A 19,986-nucleotide genomic window follows, 5' to 3' on the forward strand; every position below is an offset into this window, starting at 1 on the left:
CTAGACGGGACTAGCGGGGGGGGGCAAAGACACGGGAAACTAAATACAATAACCAACCGGCGTGAGATGAAAGGGTTGTGATATATATAGGGGCGAGTGCAGGTGTAAACAATGATGGGTGATCAGACGAGTACAGGTGAAACTAATGTGGTGACTGAGAGCAGGCTTGCGAGCCCGAGGAGGGAGACCTGCTAACGAGCATGAGAGCTCGAGGGAGCAAAACGAGCGTGCAAGCTCGAGGGAGCAAAACGAGCGTGCGAGCTCGAGGGAGCAGAACGAGCGTGGAAGCTCGAGGGAGCAAAACGAGCGTGCGAGCTCGAGGGAGCAAAACGAGCGTACGAGCTCGAGGGAGCAAAACGAGCGTGCGAGCTTGAGGGGGCGGAACGAGCGCGGAAGCTCGAGGGGGCGGAGCGAGGGAGCGGGGTTCGTGACAAAATTTCCTTTTCTTTTTCCATTTGCCTATCCATACCTGCTGAAGCCAAGGGGTGCCAATTAAAAAATAATGAATCAATATATTAATTTGAAAATAAAAACGTGAATAAATAAATTAACCAATTTATAAATGGACAAATAAATAGAAACATTTAAATGTGATTATTTAATCCACATTTAAAACTGTAATTATATTTAACAATTAGAATACAAAAGAAGCCTTTATTATGGTTACAAATTATACATACATTTTTTTGCATATATATAGTGAAATACTTTTTTCACATTTTCCAGCTAAGCTCGGGTCAGAGTGCAGGGTCAGCCATGATACGGTGCCTCTGGAGCAGATAGGGTCTAGGGCCTTGCTCAAGGGCCCAACAGTGGCATCTTGGCGGTGCTGGGGCTTGAACCCCAGAGTAACTCAGTAACCCAGAGCCTTACCCCCTGAGCCACCACATAAATTGTATATTTAATTTATGTTTTAAATGCAATTAAATGTTACAGTAAAATAGCACATTAATAAGTAATTTTTAAATGCACCTTTTAATTTGCGTTTTATTTGCCAGTTTATTTTCTACATATATTCGCCAATGGCTATTCTTTTTCATTTTCCTTTTGCTTTTCTTTATCCATTTGACAATCGAGTTTTAAAAATTCCATTGGACAGTTGACACGTTGGAGAAACCAATGAACTTTCGACTCTGTTTTAAGACACACACCCTCTCCCACGTCCTACTCGAAGGAGATGTAAGACGGTCTGTCATTGGATGGCTATTGATAGAGGTTTACGTGGTCTATGATGCCCGCGTGAAATAAACAGACATGAGGCATGTCAGAAGTTAATGGTCACTTGTCGCTGCTGCAGTTAAATGCAGTGTGCGGTCCTCCCTGAACATGCACAGTGATACTTGTCCAGGAAGGGAGCCGGTAATCGTGATGCCATCAACAGAACCAGTCCTTGCCACTGACTGAAAGCATGAGGCTGCCATGCTCAGGCACTGAGCACCTGGAGAAAGATGCCGGAACTTTGGGCTGCAGCAGTCGCTAGATCTTTTCTGAAGCAAATGCTTCTCTGTGCGGCCAGACCTTCCCTCATCCACTCCTATAAAGTGGTGACACCACATCCACTTTCAGTGATATCACATTCAACTTAAAGGTGCTCTAATTATTTTTTTAATCGAAAAGTATGCAAAAAAAAATTCTACTCCCTTTAAGGTATTAATGAAATAAGTGTCCTGAGATATCTCACTGGTATCCTTGCAGACTGCAGACTTCAGACTTTGTAAACAGCAAACAAAAAATATGTCTGCGGACCTCGGACAATGATGCTTTCTGCCTGTCAATCATTTTGCTCATTCTCATTTGAAGCGGATCATTGAGGCTATGATTCATAATGTTTGTCAGTTGACGGTGCTATTGTGCCACTGTTGAATTTGACAGCCACAGGAACAAACAATGCTGCTGTTTTGCTTGGTTTTTTTCCTCAAAAATATCTTTGGAGGGCAGGGTCTTTGAATGAGGGGGCATGGTTAATTCAATGGCCTGCGACCGGTGGGCAGAGCAGTGCAAATCAGCGCTAGACATAGTGTGGTCCCTAGCCCGGAGTAGAGCCCTCCGAGCCCGAGCCCAGGTCCGATGACAGCGTCTGACGAATGTCACGGCTGAGGGGACAGCAGCATCCGGTTCCTGGGATGAGAACAAAGGTGCTTGATAACCAAGACAAGACTGAAAAGGTGACATCCCTGTAGATGACACTGGCAGGGAATTGTGTGCGTACTCTATCCAGGAGAGATGGCAAATCTAGGAGGCAGGGTTCTGGGAGGCCAGACAATGGAGCATCCATCCCAAGTCCTGGTTGACCCTCTCGTTAGTCTTGGGATGGATACCAGATGACAGACTAATGGAGGCCCTGACTGGGCGCTTGGGTCCAGGAAACACTCAAGAGAGCGCATTGGGCTTACTATTTTTGGAGCATCTATTCCAAGTTCTGGTTGACCCATTTAGTATAATGAGCACCGCTGACAGAGACTCCTCGATGTACCTATCCATGTCCTCCCGTTTGGGATCAGACAAGGAGTAAAGATGGCCCTGTGGCAGAGAAGTTCCTGGTAGCAGATACACAGCACAATCATACAGGCGATGCGGCAGGAGAGATTCAGCCCAGGACTTGCTGAAAACCCCTGCCAGGTCATGGTATTCGGCCAGAACCCCCATTAGATCTTCGGAGATAGGAGAGGGTGCTGCTCCCAGACAATGCTCAAGGCAATAGGAAGTACATGTAGAGATTAAGAGACCTTAGTCCAACAAATTTGAGGATTGTGCTTTATTAACCAGGGGTGCCCCAATAATAATTGACCAAAGGGCTACCTGATTAGGGCAAGCTCAATCTCCGCCTCACAATTGCTGGAAATAGGCAGACTCATCAAAGCCGTGACTAGGGAGATCCTCTCCAATGGTCTTCCTCTGAGGCCACTGGCCGTCCAAGGAGATGTCAGAGATCAGATGGGCAGGCCCCACTGGCAGCTTAGGAGGAATCAATGGAATTCTTATGAACCCACTCGAAGGAGATTTAAGATGGTCTGTCATTGAACAGCAATTGATAGAGGTTTACCTGGTCTGTGAAGCCCCGCAAAAGAAACATGGGAGCAACCGATTAACTTTTGACTCAATTTTAAAATTGTCTTAAAATTTAGTCGAAAGTTAATCGTTTGCTCCCATGTGTCAACTGTCTAATGGCATTTTTAAACTCTATTGTCATATGGATAAAGAAAAGCCAAAGTCAAATGAAAAAGAAAAGGAAAAGTCAAACAATCATGAAAAGCAATTGGCAAATAAAAAAAAAAGCAACTGACAAATGAATGAAGAAAAGCAAATGCCAAATGTTTATTTTTTTACATTCACTAAAAGGTGCATTAAAAAATAACTTAAAAATATATATAAAAATATAAATTAATTAAATTATTAAACATAATTTAAATAAACTCATTTAAATGTTTCTATTTATTTGTCCATTTATAAATTGGTTTATTTATTCAAATTTTTATTTTCAAACAAATAAATTGATAATTTATTCTTTTTTAATTGGCACTCCTCGGCTTCCATATATGACTTGTGTATATTAACAATAAAGTAATATAGACATTATTTTGAATTTGCTTAAAAGTAAAGTAATTATTAATATGATTTATTTTTCAATTAAGTAATTAGTAAAATAATCTGATTACAATTTTAGAGAAATAATTATTCATTTGTAATAGAATACTATTTTTATGTAACTTATCCAACACTGGTTAACATCAAACCCTATTGATATCAATTGTCGAATGAAGTGCTATTGCTATGTACGCAGAGTTGCAGCCTATGCGGTGATCCAAATCATCGCTTATGATGTTAAATTTCAGTTAAGATGCTGCCTAAGAAGGCAGCTCACTCGGTTTTGAAACAGAGCTTTTGTCTGGTTTTCTGCAGGGCATGTCACTAATGTCACATATGTTTTAGAGGGGAAAGTCAAGTGCTACACAAGTGTACACAGAAGTAGCCTTTTAATGGATTCTTGGCATGTGCTCTGGGCCAAGGCTTAACGACAGCCCTTAACGACTTCCTCCTCCAGCCAAAACACTGAAACATGTATTGAAAAAACAGAAAGCCATTCAGTAAATTTCCTTTTTTGCTCCAATTCAACTCTCCTGGCCTCTCCCTCTCCATCCGTCCCTCATTCTCTTGGGCTGTGGTACAACCTCTCGTCCTTTTGCTTCCTGTTTCTGCTGATTATGAGACACAGGTTAAATCTAGCTGTTACATAGGCTCCTTGAGAAAACAAACACACATAAACACACAGGGCGTCTGCAGTGGACTGAGTTACAGCTATGTAATGGTAATGCAGGGAGGCACAGGTTAGCTGTATGTGGTGCCAGCTATGCAGAATACACTGTCACTCTAGATGAATAATGAACTGTCAGGCTAAGAGCTAAAAAAAAAAAACAAAAGTAGATTGTTAAACCTAGTCTATTTCTAGCTCGATTTAGTCACTGCAGTACAGTACACTCCATGCATTTAAATGGAAATGTGCATAATGTTACTTTAGCGATGAGTCAGAGCCTTATTAAAGGGACAGTTCACCCAAAAATGAAAATTCTGTCATAATTTACTCACCCCCATGTTGTTCCAAACCCATGTGGTTGTGCAGAATGTTATGGAATGACAGTCTCAGTCACCGTTCACTTTCATTGCATATTTTTACAAAGAATGAAAGTGAAAGATGATTAATAGATGAGGCTAATATTCTGCCTAAAATCTGCTTTTATGTTCCACAGAGAAGAAAGTCATGTGGGTTAAGAATAACCTGAGAGTGAGTAAATGATGATGGAATTAGCATTTTTGTGAACTATCGCTTTAAATTTACAGAGTATGAAAAAGGAATATGAAACGCTTATACAATGGAGCATGGGTGTACCGTTATTATACATATTTCACACCACATACTCTGGATTACACTGACAATTACAAATCAGCGATTTTTGTCTTCTGATTTCTAGGGGCTTTTAAAAGCGCTCTGACTAATGTTACCCATTAACGCTTAAACGGTCTACCTGCTGTATTTTCCTCAATTCTACTCTCTCCCACATAGGTCAGGGGGTATTTGATATAATTTATTTATGCATCAAACACAATTATTATTATTTGTATTATGTTGGTGAGTTCAATTGCAAAAAAGGAGAAAACATCCATGGCTAATGACAACATTAAAGACCCCATGAAATGGATAGATGAGCTTTGAGTTTCAGTTTTGAGATTTGTTTCCTGTTTTGATGTGTTTTCCTATTGAAACATAAAGTTTGGGCAGGTCGTATTGACGGACTCGCCCCCTTTTTAAATAAATTAATGTTAAAATCCCTTATTTTCCCAGGAAAATCTGAAGTTTACCTTCAGTTGGACCTGGAGGCAGAGTTTCACTTTACTCATCTCATCATGACTTTTAAGGTAAGAAATGTTTTTCCCTCCAAGAAATCACATTTATTCTTGGTTTTAAAGTGGCTGTTAGACTCACTCTTTATATTTCTACACAGACATTTCGTCCAGCAGCTATGTTGATTGAGCGATCAGCAGATTTTGGACGAACCTGGCAGGTGTACCGTTACTTCGCCTCTGACTGTGACTCCAACTTCCCGGGAATTTCCCATGGTCCTCTTCGCAAGGTTGATGATGTCATCTGCGAGTCACGATATACTGACATTGAACCTTCAACAGAAGGAGAGGTAAGAATTATTAAACAGGAATATTTTGCCCAAGTTCATTTGTTGAAGAATGCAGACATACCTGAACTTTTATTTTTAATGTCTTTCACATCCTCTGCTCTTAGGTGATATATCGTGTTCTAGAACCTGCTATCCATATTGATGACCCTTACAGCCCAAACATTCAGAGTAAGTGAACCCTAACAGTCATACCATCTGACCATAACACTCATCAAATCAGAATTGGCATGGAAACCATCCTATAAGAGACATTATAGGCTAAGTGAAAAACAGTCTTAAGCACTTTTAATTTTAATGTTTCCCCTGAGGAACTTATGATGTTAGTAAAATGGTTATAATTTAGTAATGCAATATATGATCATTTTCCATGTCTCATATCCTCTGTCTGAAATGCTCAGTTTAGGTCTCAGCGTCTCCTTTAAACTTCAATGTAAACACCCACTTATGATTAGCTAACATTGTGCATCCCCTCAAATGAAGCCATTTACTTTAAATCTGAAACACATTCAGATGGAAATGAACCAACTCCACAACAATAAAATATTGAATTTTAGGTTTCACACATAACGCACACCCAATACATTGCATCCGAATGTGTCACACTGTTCGCTGGCCTTCACAGGTTCAACAGCTCGCATGTTCCATCGTCTGTTTACTCTGGATGAGATGCGGTTCTCCCAGCCAGTGGCAGCAAATGAATGAAACAGAACAGAATGAAATGCGTTTTTAAAAATTACGCTTGTACAGCTCTTGAAACGCACCACCCATCGTCGGAAATGCATCAAAATGGTTGAAGACGTCAATCTAGTGCATGTTTACGTAGACCAACAATTAAAATTAGTGCATTGATTTCTTGCTGTAGAGGCATGAGTCATGTGCTGATGTATTAATCTCTGTGACATCACAAAGTAGGGAAAATCCAAATGAGCCGTTTCTGCTGCTTGGTTTAAATAAATGCTCTTTTTGTATTGAGGAGGAACTTTTGAGTTGTGAAACTTACAGTATGTTTTTATAGTAGAATTAACTCTTTAAGATGTCAAAAGATCAAAGAAAATTGTATTCCTCATGACATGACCCCTTTAGAGGAGAGCTTAGTGAGATCAGAGATCTGTCCTGCTAAAAAACAAACAGTTTAAACCAACCAATGATGGTTTGTTGGTCTTCCAGCCTTGTCAAGCCAGTCTAGTTTGCTGGTTTTAGATGGGTTTTGGGTTCTTAACAGCTGAACACAAAATTGGCCTGGCTGAGAGACTCTGAAAACCAGCTTAAACCAGCCAAGACCAGCAAACCATCTTAGGCTGGATTAGTGTGTGTTTTTTTTTTTTTTACTGGTTGATCAGTTTTGTCATCACACAATAACAGATCTCTGCTTGCTCTGTCTTTCTGTGACTGACACATTAGCTCACAAATCAATTCACATTTATTCACAATGAAGTTTTAACTCACCGCTTTCAATCCTACCACTTAAGGGGAGAGATTTGAAATGAAAAGATGGAAATGAAAATAACAGCAACTTTCTCCCACTCTTAGTCCCCCTGTAGTTTGATTGGCATGACTTCAAGTCGTTTTCCTGGAACAACATTAACAACCTTTCCTTGTTACAATAGGGTAGAACAGTTTGTCTCAAATTGGTTCTTTTTACATAATGTCACGACTGTCAAATTGGAGCTTCCATAGAATTCAGAGTTACAACTTGTAATAACGAGCTCTACGAACACATGGATGCATTTTACAAGTTGAAATCACTTAATTATGTTAATTCGGACATGGCGTGAATGCACCATAAGCAAGTAGTATTTGTCTGGTTATGTGATCCTAACATGGCAGCCCCCATGAGGGGACCGTCTCTATAAGGTTACTTATATGGTTGGTTGGTCTTAATCTCAAGTGAGTGCTTATGCTTTACAAATTACTAATGATTTTTGGTGTAAAACCTAAGTAATTACTGAGTACACCTTTAAGGTACTTCAATTACAGTCAAGCTAACTAAATATATATTAATTAACTAACTACAATTAAGTTAATGGGGATTCTAGACAGCATTTATATGAGTCCAATATTTTTGGCCATTTCCTGGAAGAGATCATGTACATTTTAAATGTGTTTATCTGCTAAAAGTAAATTTTGTCAACTTTAAGGGGTACAGTGGCAGATATAGTACATAGCCTTAAAGCTAAAAGTAAACAACAAAAACAAAAACTCATATTTTGTGGCATCAGCACACTGCAATTCATCATACAATGCATTTGCAAAGAGTTATAACTCTAAAGAGTTATGTGCAGAATTGTGGAGTGGCATTAGATGTTGATATTTGGGTGACTTTGCCTAGAAAGTGGGATAAAGTAAGGTATTGTGCAGAAAGCAAAAATAGCTGATGATTAATTGCCTGGTTAATGTAATATTCACATACGGCTATGATGGCTGTGATCTCAGTCATGCAGTGTGGGCAAGGGGTGGGTGTGTATAGATTGAGACCACAGTCTCTCACATTGTCTTATGCTGAACATTTAGAGCGTGTCTAGAAGAAACAGCATGTGCACAGAAGCTGCACACTCTCAGATCTTAGTAAACCTCAGTCACCCTCACACACACACGACATGAGAACGCCATAATTCTTCCTTTGCAGCTCTCTAACTTTACTTTTCTCTGTAAATTATGTAAGTCTCACTTCATTGAGTGTCTGTGAAGCGTAACAGGAGTCTATCCACCACAAGTCTGCTAAATGCTTCCACGCTTGGCTAACTGCGACGTCCCACTGAGGGCCAGGGGCCGGATTCACAAAACTACCATTTTTGTCTTAATTTGTAACTTAAGAAAAAAGTTACGAATATTTTGTATTCCTGATTAAACTTCTTAAGAATGTTCTTATCATTTTTTTAAAGATTGTTCTTAAGAAAAAAACTTAAAAAGCATTCAAATTTTAAACATTTAAAGTTAGGATAACCTTACAGATGTCTTAAATAATATTTTTTTTGTATAATTTACTGGGTTTTTCATGTTGAGTCTGAAGTTGCAGTGGGCTGTATAAGTAGAAATTTTATTTTAGATGATAAAAAAAAAAAAATTCAGCTTTCAAACCATGTAAATGTTATCACCAAATTCAAACAATAAATGTTGTTTTGAAGCTTCTTAATGTTGTGACCTTTCATGCTAACGGATGCGCTGCATATAGCACTCTCCGCAATCTTTAGAGTTCATAGAAACATAATAATTATAACATTAGAAAGCTGAGACTTCTTTTTCACCCCCATCCACATCCATATCGGAGTTGGGCACAGCGGAGACAGCCTCCGCCACCTTTTCCCATTTACCCGCCTCGTACTTACAGCGTGATATTATTATCAAGCTTCCCAATGAAAACCTTGCTGTAATTTCCTCAATAAGAACTTCTTGTCTTCTAAAGTTTTAGTTTCTTTTAATTTCCTCCATGTCAAATTAAAAGTTAGCAAATTAGCAGCAAGTAAATTCTCCTATCATGGTTAATGTCATTAAACTAACATATTTCACGCACTTTATATTAAAAAAAATTATTGTGATGTGCTTGTTAATAGATACATTTTTCGTTACACTTTACCAGTGTTGAAGTAGCCTAATTAATTTGTTGTTGGCTATATGACAAGGCTGATCAGACAATGTCAAAGCCTGTCTTTTTATTCTTAAGAAAATATTGAGAACTTCTTAAGATTTTTTCAAGAACTGGACTTAGGAACATTCTTTTTTCTCAAGAACATTTTTGTGAATCTAGCCCCCTGCCTGTGACTGAGGGTCACAAAAGGTTAAAGGTCAAGGGTTAACAGAGATTAGGGATGTTTTACAGAGGTTTGAGGATGTTCTCATAATTGGGTTGTACCATTTGTGTGGTTAATAAAAGTTTGCCGTCATCTGCTCAGATGAGTCCAAGAACCTGAGGACCAAAACAAACTTCCTCAACATTGCAGGAACGTTTAGAAACCTCAAATTATACACTGTAAAAGTGCTAATCTGCAACGTACTTGATCTAACCCTTAAAACACGTTTTGTATGTGTAACCTAATGTACATGTAACATTTTGTTCAGTGTAGAGACTGTCTGAGCTTTTGCCGTAATATCAACCTGTTGTGATTTTTATTACTCCGTAGACCAGGGTCAGACACACTAGTCCATGGCTATGTAACACCCTAGGAATGACTTCTCTTGTGGTTTTATGTGTACATCTGATTTTATGCATTGCACTGCTGCCACACGATTGGCTGATTAGGAAATTGCATGAATAAGGAGGTGTACATATGTTCCTAATAAAGTGCTCAGTGAGTGTATATATATTTTACTTACATTTTATATTGGGAAAAGCACATTCAAGAAATTTTATCTAAAACTCAGAGAATAAAGTATAAACTGTATCTTTTTTAAATTGAGCTATTTCACCATATGTTTGTATAAAGATAAAGTATGCAAAACAAATACACAAACATAAAGCTGGGAGATGAACACTGCTTAAAATTATTGTGGGCTTGGTTTTCAGGCATATAGAGATGGCTTTGATCCATCCATTCTTGCATCAAAGATGCTATTACTATCCAACTTTTTTGGGGCCAACTTCCACTTACCCTAAAGTCTTTCCTCTTATCACAGATCAGCTGAAGATCACTAATCTTCGTGTGAACTTCACCAAGCTGCACACTCTGGGTGACAACCTGCTGGACTCACGCCCCGAGATCAAAGAGAAGTATTATTATGCCATGTATGAGCTGGTCGTCAGGGGCAACTGCTTCTGCTATGGCCACGCCTCCGAGTGTGCACCTATTGAAGGGATTAAGGATGACATTGAGGGCATGGTGAGTTTGTTGCGCATACCAAATTGCGGGACCAAACATAAAGTAGTCAGATAATGCAATAGAGAAGCTGAAATTGACTTTTGATGTTTTCATCTCTAGGTACATGGGAGGTGTGTTTGCAATCACAACACCAAAGGACTGAACTGTGAACAGTGTAATGACTTCTATAACGATCGGCCCTGGAGACCAGCGGAGGGCCGTAACACTAATGCCTGCAAGAGTAATTATCAATAACCAAAATAAGGAGATCATAAATACATAGATTTTTGGGATATCACAACATGAAATTATTTACTTTCCACTTTTTTCCCCCCAGAATGTGACTGTAATAGTCACTCCAACCTGTGTCATTTTGACATGGCTGGATATCTGTCTACGGGGAACGTCAGTGGAGGTGTGTGTGACAACTGTCACCACAACACAATGGGCCGCAACTGTGAGACATGTAAACCCTTCTACTACCAGGATCCAACTAGAGATATCAGAGACCCTGGGGTCTGCATCGGTAAGTGTGCCACAAAGTTTAGAAATTGTGTGCATAAATGCTCTGTAACCCTTGGGATGGCGGAAGAATCCTCACTGGTGCAAGGGAAGCAGACGCTTATACATCTTTGGAATATGATTGACAGGCGTTGATGTACAAGCTCCTCCTGAACTTATGTTTGGAACTTCATTTATATGTGAATGTGTCAATGTTAAACTGTCTCTATTCCTTTCACCAGCCTGTGACTGTGACCCCGATGGTTCTCTGAATGGTGGCATTTGTGATGGACATGATGACCCCTCTCTGGGCATGATTGCTGGTCAGTGCCGCTGTAAAGACAATGTCGAGGGCCCGCGATGTGATAAATGCAAGCCTGGATTCTTTGGACTCAGTGCTGGTGACCCTCGTGGCTGCCAATGTGAGTACAGGCCATTAATCTGCAAGGTTGTAGGTTAAATTCCCAGTAGGGGAAATCTATGGGCTACAGCATTGGTTCTTGCTTGGTATTGCTGCAGGATCCAGCAAAAGTAGTTTTTAGTTAATTGACAAAAAGTCACTTTAAGCTAGACAATTTGACATTTCATTGGCCCATTGTTTAAAGTCTTTTCTAGTCAAGGTCAGAATGGAAATGAAACCCCATGTGCACTAGAACAAGATCTTTTTGTGGAACATTTTTGTAGTATATTTTTACACTTGATACTTAATCATTCTCCCTTTCTCTCACTGGTCTGCATTAGCATGTAAATGTGACCCTCGGGGTACAGTGTCTGGTGGCCCTCAATGTGACCCTGTTAGTGGAGACTGCTTCTGTAAACGTCTGGTTACTGGACACAGTTGCAATCAATGTATGGTAAGCACAGCTGTGACACGTACTGTATATCTACACTACAACAAATAAAGTCTGTTTACAACTCTGATTAAATATGTGCTGTTCATTGGATATTATTATAAGAGGATTTTATCATCTGTGTCATTCACCAATCAGCACTGCACACTTTCACTAGTGCCATCTCTAGTATGGCAGTAACATCAAAGAGGAATGTTTGCTGTACAGTAGAACTTAGTGTCTGCATTTAGCCCAAGGGATTAAGGCTTTACGGATGGTGTAGGTTTACGAATGGCTTAAAATGGAATGAAAGTGAAGAGCTGTATCCAGAAATTAGATTAGATTTACCATTAGAGTAACATAATTTTAGAATGTTAGTCCTTTCATTTCACTAACAAAAATGTACCAAAGTGTACCATGGTAATTTTGTTATATTATTTGAAGTGTCTCAAACATATGGTACTGTATATGAATATGGTTATTATTCCACATCGGTCTTTTCTCAATGCAGTTAATATTCTGCACTAAAGCTGCACTACGTAACTTTTTGATCTCTGTGATTAAAATGTAAAAATGCAAGCAATTTGCGAAAGAACACTTTATGTCAGTGGTGTTTCTGCACTGCTTTTCCGGCGAATGACTCTCGTGGTTTGAGTTTATCTGGACAGCGCCTGTGTGTGATTATGACTGGGAGATATTCAGAGCTGGAATCATAACGTGCTATTTTTTTGCTATGTTGATATTATGTTATACAATTAAACACACGAAACTGAAATATTACTTGCTTTGATGAAGATAAACAACACTCGTATTCACATATTTTGAATGAATGAATTTACAATGAGATCAGGGGACTCAATCACCTCAATCACTACCAGTGTATTTTAATTAGATTTTTCAAGTATTTTACAGTATGTACTATTTATGTTTGTATTCTACTACACATCAGTTTAAGAGGTGAAACTCGTGATATGGCTTGTATGAGTTAAATAGAAGAATGTATTATTTTTATACTATATTGTGCAGCCTCAGTTGATAATGCAAGTGAACTGTAATACTACAATAGTATGTCTATACAATGCACACAACTATAAACTAAAACATAAAACAAGGATTCTGTAATGATGGGGATAAAATATACTTTATGAAACATGAAAATAATATGCTTAAATATGCAATTTAACAATTACAAGTACATTTCAGAAGTCATACATATTAAACATGTCATAGTAACTTCCCCCAACAACAAAGATACATCGCAATTGGTTAAGTTTTTGAACAGGGTAACACATGTCCATAATTGATTCATTTGATGAACATTTATTTATGTTTGTGGCCTTACTTCTGCTCCTCTTAAACATTGTTTAGTGATCCCCAATTTAACAGTTACAAGTACATTTCAGAAGTCATACATATTAAACATGTCATAGTAACACGAGTGTTCGATTCATACAAGCATGACAAGCAATATAAGCTTCATTAACCCTACCAGAAAACACATCCAAGCTTTATAGCAGGTAAACAACTTTGCTAAACAGATAACAGATAAACCTCCATTTTGACTGCAACGATGCTGTCCTGAACTGTGTGAGTGAGACTGACTGAACAGCGTAGTTAGTTTCTTCAGCCGGAACATGAGACAGCCAGCCCTTCTTTCCTGTGTTTACGGACATGACGTAATGACACAAGGATGAATGTCATAAGCCAAAGTATTTACACAGAATCCAACCCAACAGCTCAAACACAAATAGTTTGTATAGACTTACCGTACTGAATCTGGGTAAGATAAACAATCAAAGTTCAAAACAATGTCCTTATGTTCTAAACCAATATTGGCAATTTGTTAATTTTTAACCTAAAAATTGTATGTAGTGCAACTTTAAATGGCACATTATGGGGTTGTTCTGGCTTTATTTATTCCCTGTATTCATGTTTAAATATCATATTCACTTGTGTTTTTAAATGCTTCCCACAGCCTGAGCACTGGGCCTTGAGCCATGATGCCAGTGGTTGCAGAGGGTGTGACTGTGATGTGGGTGGAGCTACAGACAACCAGTAAGTACTGAGAAAATTAGTGTTGGCTTTTTTATTTTTTACAGTGAAAACATAAAACATTTAAATTAACTAATTAGCTAACTGTCTTCAGATGCTCAATGGAAACTGGGCAGTGTCGTTGTCGAAGTCACATAATTGGTCGCCAGTGTAATCAGGTGGAGTCCGGGTATTTCTTCATGGCTTTAGACCACTACCTCTATGAGGCTGAAAATGCCAAACTGGGTCAAGTAAGTTAGAAAATCATTAAAAGAAAAATTGTCAAAATACAAATTGTGCCTATAATAGTTATTTTGTTTTTAAAGAGATAGTTTACCTTATGTCTTCATTTACTCACACTTTTGTTGTTTCTAACCCATATGAAATTCCTTTGTATGTGGAATAAAGGAGATGTTAGGTAGAATGTTGGTCTGCTAGATTCAGTCACGGCAGATTGTTAGCCTCAGTCACCATTCAATTTTACTGAATCGAAAACAAGATGCAATGAAAGTAAATGGTGACTGAGGCAAAAATTCTGCCTAGCATCTAATTTTGCGTTCCACCGAAATTCATACAGTTTTTGAACAATGTGAGGATGAGCAAATGATGATAGGGTTTTAATTTTTGGGTGCACTGTCCCTTTAAAGGGATAGTTACAGAGCAAATTCTTTTAATAAGACATCAAAGGTGTATGCTAAGTCCCAAAATGAAAGAAATACAAATGTCAAAATATCTTTAAACTTGTCTGTTTTATAGGGGTCCACTTTTGAGGAGAGAGAGTACCAGCCTAGCCGTCCCACCTCATGGACAGGCACAGGTTTTGCACGGGTTCCTGAAAGGGGTACTGTGGAATTCGCCATTAACAACATCCCATATTCTATGGAATATGATGTCCTCATTCGTTATGAGCTTCAGGTAAATGGTGCTATATAACACTATGTGCATCCCCATTTTATTTGTGTAGGAACATGTGTCTATGTGCTTTTTAAAGATGCCACGGGACTGGGAAGAGGTGCGTGTAATGGTGGTTAGACCTGGCCCCATACCTACCAGCAGTCCATGTGGAAACACCATCCCTGCCGATGACCTGCAAACCATATCACTGCCCTCAGGTGCCAGGTATGTGAAACACAAAACTGCTCTTGTAAAACCAAACCAACCTGGAAGTGTTTTTCTTTACTTTTATCTGTGCTGTCTAAGAATCTGCTCATTAAGTCAGTCTGTTTTAGTTTTGACAGCTTTATGAAGGCTTAGACTTCTGTTTGAGTAGAGTTTCTGATGCTCTACTGCAGATTTGTGGTTCTGCCTCAGCCGGTGTGTTTGGAGAGAGGAGTGAGTTACAAACTGCGTTTGGAGTTCATCCGTTATGCTGACAAAAACAGCATCCTTAGCTCTACTAATGCCTTTGCGCTGCTTGACACTGTAAGTAGTAAATCTCTGATTTTATTTAACTCATGTGGTGACATATAAATGAACAGGTTTTTTTAAAGTCAAAATGATTATTTAACATAACTAAATAAATCTGAATACATTATGTTACCCATTTGAAATATTTTCTTAAGGGTTAGATCAAGTAGAAATTGTGCAAAAATTGCACGTTTACACTTTTTACGGTGCAGGAATAAATGGTCACTTTACGTTCTTCCCAATTTCTTCTCTAACATTAACTTTGCTCTTTACTTCTCCAGATTGCGCTACTCCCTCGCTACTCATCTCTAGAGATGTTCATCGCAGGTGACCCCACCTCCGTTGCACGGAAACAGAGCTACGAGCGTTATCGCTGCCACGAGACTGCCAAGAGTGTTTCCCGCCCTCAGATGAGTGAAGTGTGTGCCAAACTTATCACCAGCATGTCTGCCCTCATTAACGACGGTGCACTGCGTGAGTGTCAACAGAGTGTGCAGGGTGATGGATTTGAGAAGGGAATACTTGGGGAATACTATTGTTTGTTTGTTTTTTGCCCATGGTGGTATATTAAGATGGCATTTCTCCCGCAGCTTGCGAGTGTGATTCTCAGGGGTCGTTAAGCTCTGAATGTGATGCTCGTGGAGGTCAGTGTCGCTGTAGACCCAACATATCAGGCCGTCGTTGTGATAAATGTGCCCCAGGGGCTTACGGCTTTGGACCTTCGGGATGCAAACGTAAGAGTCATATTTAAAAATATTTTTTACCTGCTCTGGTACATCAATAACATTTTGCTTATGTTCTTTTTTTATTTGTTTGTTTGTTTTTTCATTCCTTTCTTTCTTTCTTGATTTATTTATCTCTTTCTCTCTGTTTCTGTCTGTAGTTTGTGAATGTAGTCTGGAAGGATCTCAGAGCCGGTTCTGTGATGAGTACACAGGACAGTGTCCATGTCAGCTTGGTGCCTTTGGTCAGCGCTGTGATGGCTGTCAAGCTGGGCACTGGGGTTTCCCTAACTGCAAGTCCTGCCAGTGTAATGGGCATGCTGAAGAGTGCCACCAGAGAACTGGAGCCTGTCTCAACTGCAGAAGCAACACAGAAGGGGATAAGTGTGAAAGGTAAGAGCAAAATAGCAGACATTTTCACTTTGTTTTCTTTCTTCTGTACTCTCAGGGGATCACTAAACAATGTTTAAGAGGAGCAGAAGTAAGGCCACAAAAATGAATAAATGTTCATCAAATGAATCAATAATGGACATGTGTTGCCCTGTTCGAAAATAAACAAGCTTTTTAATTTATAAATTGATATACGCTAAATACACACAATTAAATAATATTTCAAATGTACTTTATTTGAAAAATTTTAACTTGAGTGGAAATGACACAAAATAATACTTTAATAATTAAGTATTCTGTTCACAAGTTTTCTTTGTTTTCATCACACATCGTGTCTTATATTTCATCTCAAGTATGGTCTTCACTGGTAAATAAGAACACTAATTTATGATGAAACTTTATTACACTGAAATCCCTAATAAGCTGACTTTAATTTAATTTAATTATGTAAATGTGTTTCCAAAACTTGTGCAATGAATTCATTGAACTTGGTGATCACATAGTATGAACTTAACTATTTTAAGTTAAGGTTACTAGATGCAAGTAGACTTAACTCAAATGTGCTGTTTAAATGTTGTTGTTTCTACATAATAATTTTAATTGAATTGACTTAAATTCAGCTCATACAATAACACAGCTTAAATAAAGGAGATTAAAACTGATTCTAGTTCAAGCATTAATTACATTTATTTCTCCACAGAAATGCATGCACACCTGTTCCTTAGCTGCACGTGCATAAGGAGAACTAAGATAAGGTTAATAATTTGTACAATAGTTTGAGTTATTAGCACTTTAAAATTAAGTCTATGGATTTTTAATTACAAATAAGTTCAAGAAACAAAGATATAACAGTTATGAGCCAAAAACTTGACATTTCAAGGAATGTGAAATTAAGACAACTTGATTTTTTCCAGTGTATTGGGAGATTTGTTGGTTGTGGTGGAAATGGCAACAACTGAGGAACAATCATAATAATGTAAATAAATTTGCATAATAAATATTAAAATGATTTACGTTTATTTCACTGTTTATATTATAATAAAACATATAAATACAATAACAAATATAGTAATTCAAATAATAATTTAAAGATCGAAGGTCTGGGTTAAAGGTAAAGCAATGAAATGCATACGTACAGTAAAAGGCATTTGAAAAGAATAAAACGATGAAGGCCTGGTAAAAGGTTTCAAAGACAATTTTAGTGTGACCTTTATATATATAAATAATAATAATAATAATAATAATTAAATAAAAACAATTTTAAATCAAACCCTGGAGTCTTATTTATTGGTCTTCCTAGAAAAGTGTAAACACTGTAGTTCTATGACGATATCAGAACATTTCTCTGTTTGTTTGAGCATCCCGACCAGGCAGAAACAGCAATGTTGGCTCAACCAATGATGTGAGTGTGACTATTTGTTTTGACCAAAAGAAGATGGGAGTTTTCTGAGAATTTCTGGTAACATTTGAAAATGTTAATCGCACAGAAATGGCACACTTTAACTTTAAATTCGATTTTCTATTTAGACTATTTTGAGAACAGAAGTATTTATATCAAGACTTGCTCTTTATCATATCACATATTGCCACACGCACTGCATTAACTACTGCCTCTCATCTATCCGAAATGCACCTACAACTTCTTGGGCACAGAGCACAGTCAGTGTCTATCTCGAGATGAATGTGTGTGCCATCGTGCCACCGGACAGTGTCAATGTCTGCCCAATGTTATTGGACAAACCTGTGACCATTGTGCCCAGAACTACTGGAACCTGGCCAGTGGGCTGGGCTGTGAACCCTGTGGCTGTGACCCTAACACATTTAGTCTTATTTATTTAATTATCTTGTTTTATTTACATTATTATTTATTAATTGTATCTTCTTTCTTGCATTTTTTTTTATGTAGTTCAGATGATTTGTGATCTATATGCTCTCAAAATACATTAAAAATATTGAGCAAATATTTATGTTCCCTAACCCTGGGACATAAACTTTGCATAGCTGAAAAACACCCTCTTAAAAATAAGCCTGTTAGATGCAGAGTGAAAAGGCTTGACTGAGTGTTTATACTCATGTTCTACACCAGCTAATGTAATAAATACATCCTGTCATAGGTGTGCTAATGGTTACTATGGGAACCCAGTGCTTGGTTTAGGGACTCAGTGTCGGCCCTGCCCCTGTCCTGAGGGCCCAAACAGTGGACGCCTCTACGCCGCCTCCTGTTACCAAGACAACCGCAGCCAACAGGTGGTCTGCAACTGCAACCAGGGTTACACAGGTATTTTCACCCCAGCACTCTCTCTCCCTCCTCAGACAAATGGGATAAAGTGGACAGAGATGAGATTTGGGTCATGCTCAGTTGCATTTCATGCATACATGCACAGCAGGGGTTGAGATGGAAAAAACAAGAGAATGTGTTTCCTGTATGACATCCCAGAATGAGTGCTTGGTTACGAACTGAATAAATAAATTCATGGACATTAAATATAGATTTGATTTTTTTATTAGAACGTTAACATTAAGTCCATTATAGTCCATTACAACATAGAAAACAATTTAATTTAGATTTTTATTTTTAACCTGCAATCCAATTTACTTACATATACAGTATTGCTACAATGTTGCATATCTTTCTTTAAAGGTTTTATGCATACCATATTAAAATACTTAAGTCTTCAAGGCCATTTTTACTACAGTCTGTAAACATTATGTGTCGCAAAAGGTGGCAGTTAAATATTTGAACTTGAGTTTGTATGAAAAGAGAGAGATCCCAGAGTGATACATAAAACATGAAAGTAGCATCTGTATGTTGAAAATATACAGTTTAGTTCCAGTTATATGCTTGCATATTGCCGCGATTGACCAATCAGAATCAAGTATTCTGTGAGCTGTGTAATAATGCCATTTAACACCCTGAGATAGGATGCAGAAAATGTCATAATCAGTGATGAGGACCACTCTAACTCTGATGAGACACGCAGTTGTCATGTGTGTGTTATTTCCTGTCCTGCCTGAACTGGGCAAAGGGATTGTAAAGTGCTCTGAAGGGGCAGTTCTCAAGCGTGAGTAACCTTGGAGACCCACCCCATCTCTACTGTCCAAACTCCAAACCCTTCTCAGTGCATGGTTAATTTTTTGATCCCTGTGAAACTGTAGCAAGCGCAGTTTTAACCAGCTCAACCCAAAAGATTCATACTGTATGTGAACTGAGTTCCTGTGCCAGTGTTTGCACCGGCAAAGCATACATCTGCCTCTATGAAGAACTTGGCTGAATTTTTTTTTTAACAAAGCAACAGAGTGGAACATAAATGACAGATGTAAATAAATCAGAACTTCTAGCCCTCATTATCCAGGAGCAAAAATGTTAGCTGAAGTAATAATATAGCTAACTGAACTTCAAACAGTTTCTTTAGATCATTGAAGGGGAAAGTCCAAAAGCTTTCATTTTCACTCTGAAGCTTTGTACCTCATCACTCTTCCGGAGATTACTACAATTCTCCTTTAAGTTCTTGTGCACTCAGGCAGCAGAGCATATCCTGATTTGGAATTAAAGGCGAAGTGTGTCATTTTTGCAAGGTTAAAATAGTTTCTTCTATTCCAGCCTAATATAAGGATACATGTATTT

At 38.3% G+C, this 19,986-nt stretch overlaps 1 protein-coding gene across 1 annotated transcript in view; it reads left to right on the forward strand.

Moving 5' to 3' along the window:
• The window catches only part of LOC127619057 (laminin subunit beta-2-like), a 71,365-nt gene that overhangs the window by 35,476 nt on the left and 15,903 nt on the right, over positions 1-19,986 (forward strand). The window contains exons 5-21 of the mRNA XM_052091780.1: positions 5,339-5,412; positions 5,499-5,687; positions 5,792-5,855; positions 10,299-10,501; positions 10,601-10,721; positions 10,818-11,006; positions 11,224-11,403; positions 11,723-11,835; positions 13,787-13,866; positions 13,958-14,093; positions 14,599-14,757; positions 14,834-14,961; positions 15,135-15,264; positions 15,531-15,723; positions 15,840-15,983; positions 16,133-16,364; positions 18,476-18,639. Of these exons, the coding sequence (XP_051947740.1) occupies positions 5,339-5,412; positions 5,499-5,687; positions 5,792-5,855; positions 10,299-10,501; positions 10,601-10,721; positions 10,818-11,006; positions 11,224-11,403; positions 11,723-11,835; positions 13,787-13,866; positions 13,958-14,093; positions 14,599-14,757; positions 14,834-14,961; positions 15,135-15,264; positions 15,531-15,723; positions 15,840-15,983; positions 16,133-16,364; positions 18,476-18,639 (2,499 nt within the window). The remainder of the gene's footprint in view (positions 1-5,338; positions 5,413-5,498; positions 5,688-5,791; positions 5,856-10,298; positions 10,502-10,600; positions 10,722-10,817; positions 11,007-11,223; positions 11,404-11,722; positions 11,836-13,786; positions 13,867-13,957; positions 14,094-14,598; positions 14,758-14,833; positions 14,962-15,134; positions 15,265-15,530; positions 15,724-15,839; positions 15,984-16,132; positions 16,365-18,475; positions 18,640-19,986) is intronic.

Source organism: Xyrauchen texanus, chromosome 25 (assembly GCF_025860055.1).
Source record: "Xyrauchen texanus isolate HMW12.3.18 chromosome 25, RBS_HiC_50CHRs, whole genome shotgun sequence".
NCBI classification, from domain to species: domain Eukaryota; kingdom Metazoa; phylum Chordata; class Actinopteri; order Cypriniformes; family Catostomidae; genus Xyrauchen; species Xyrauchen texanus.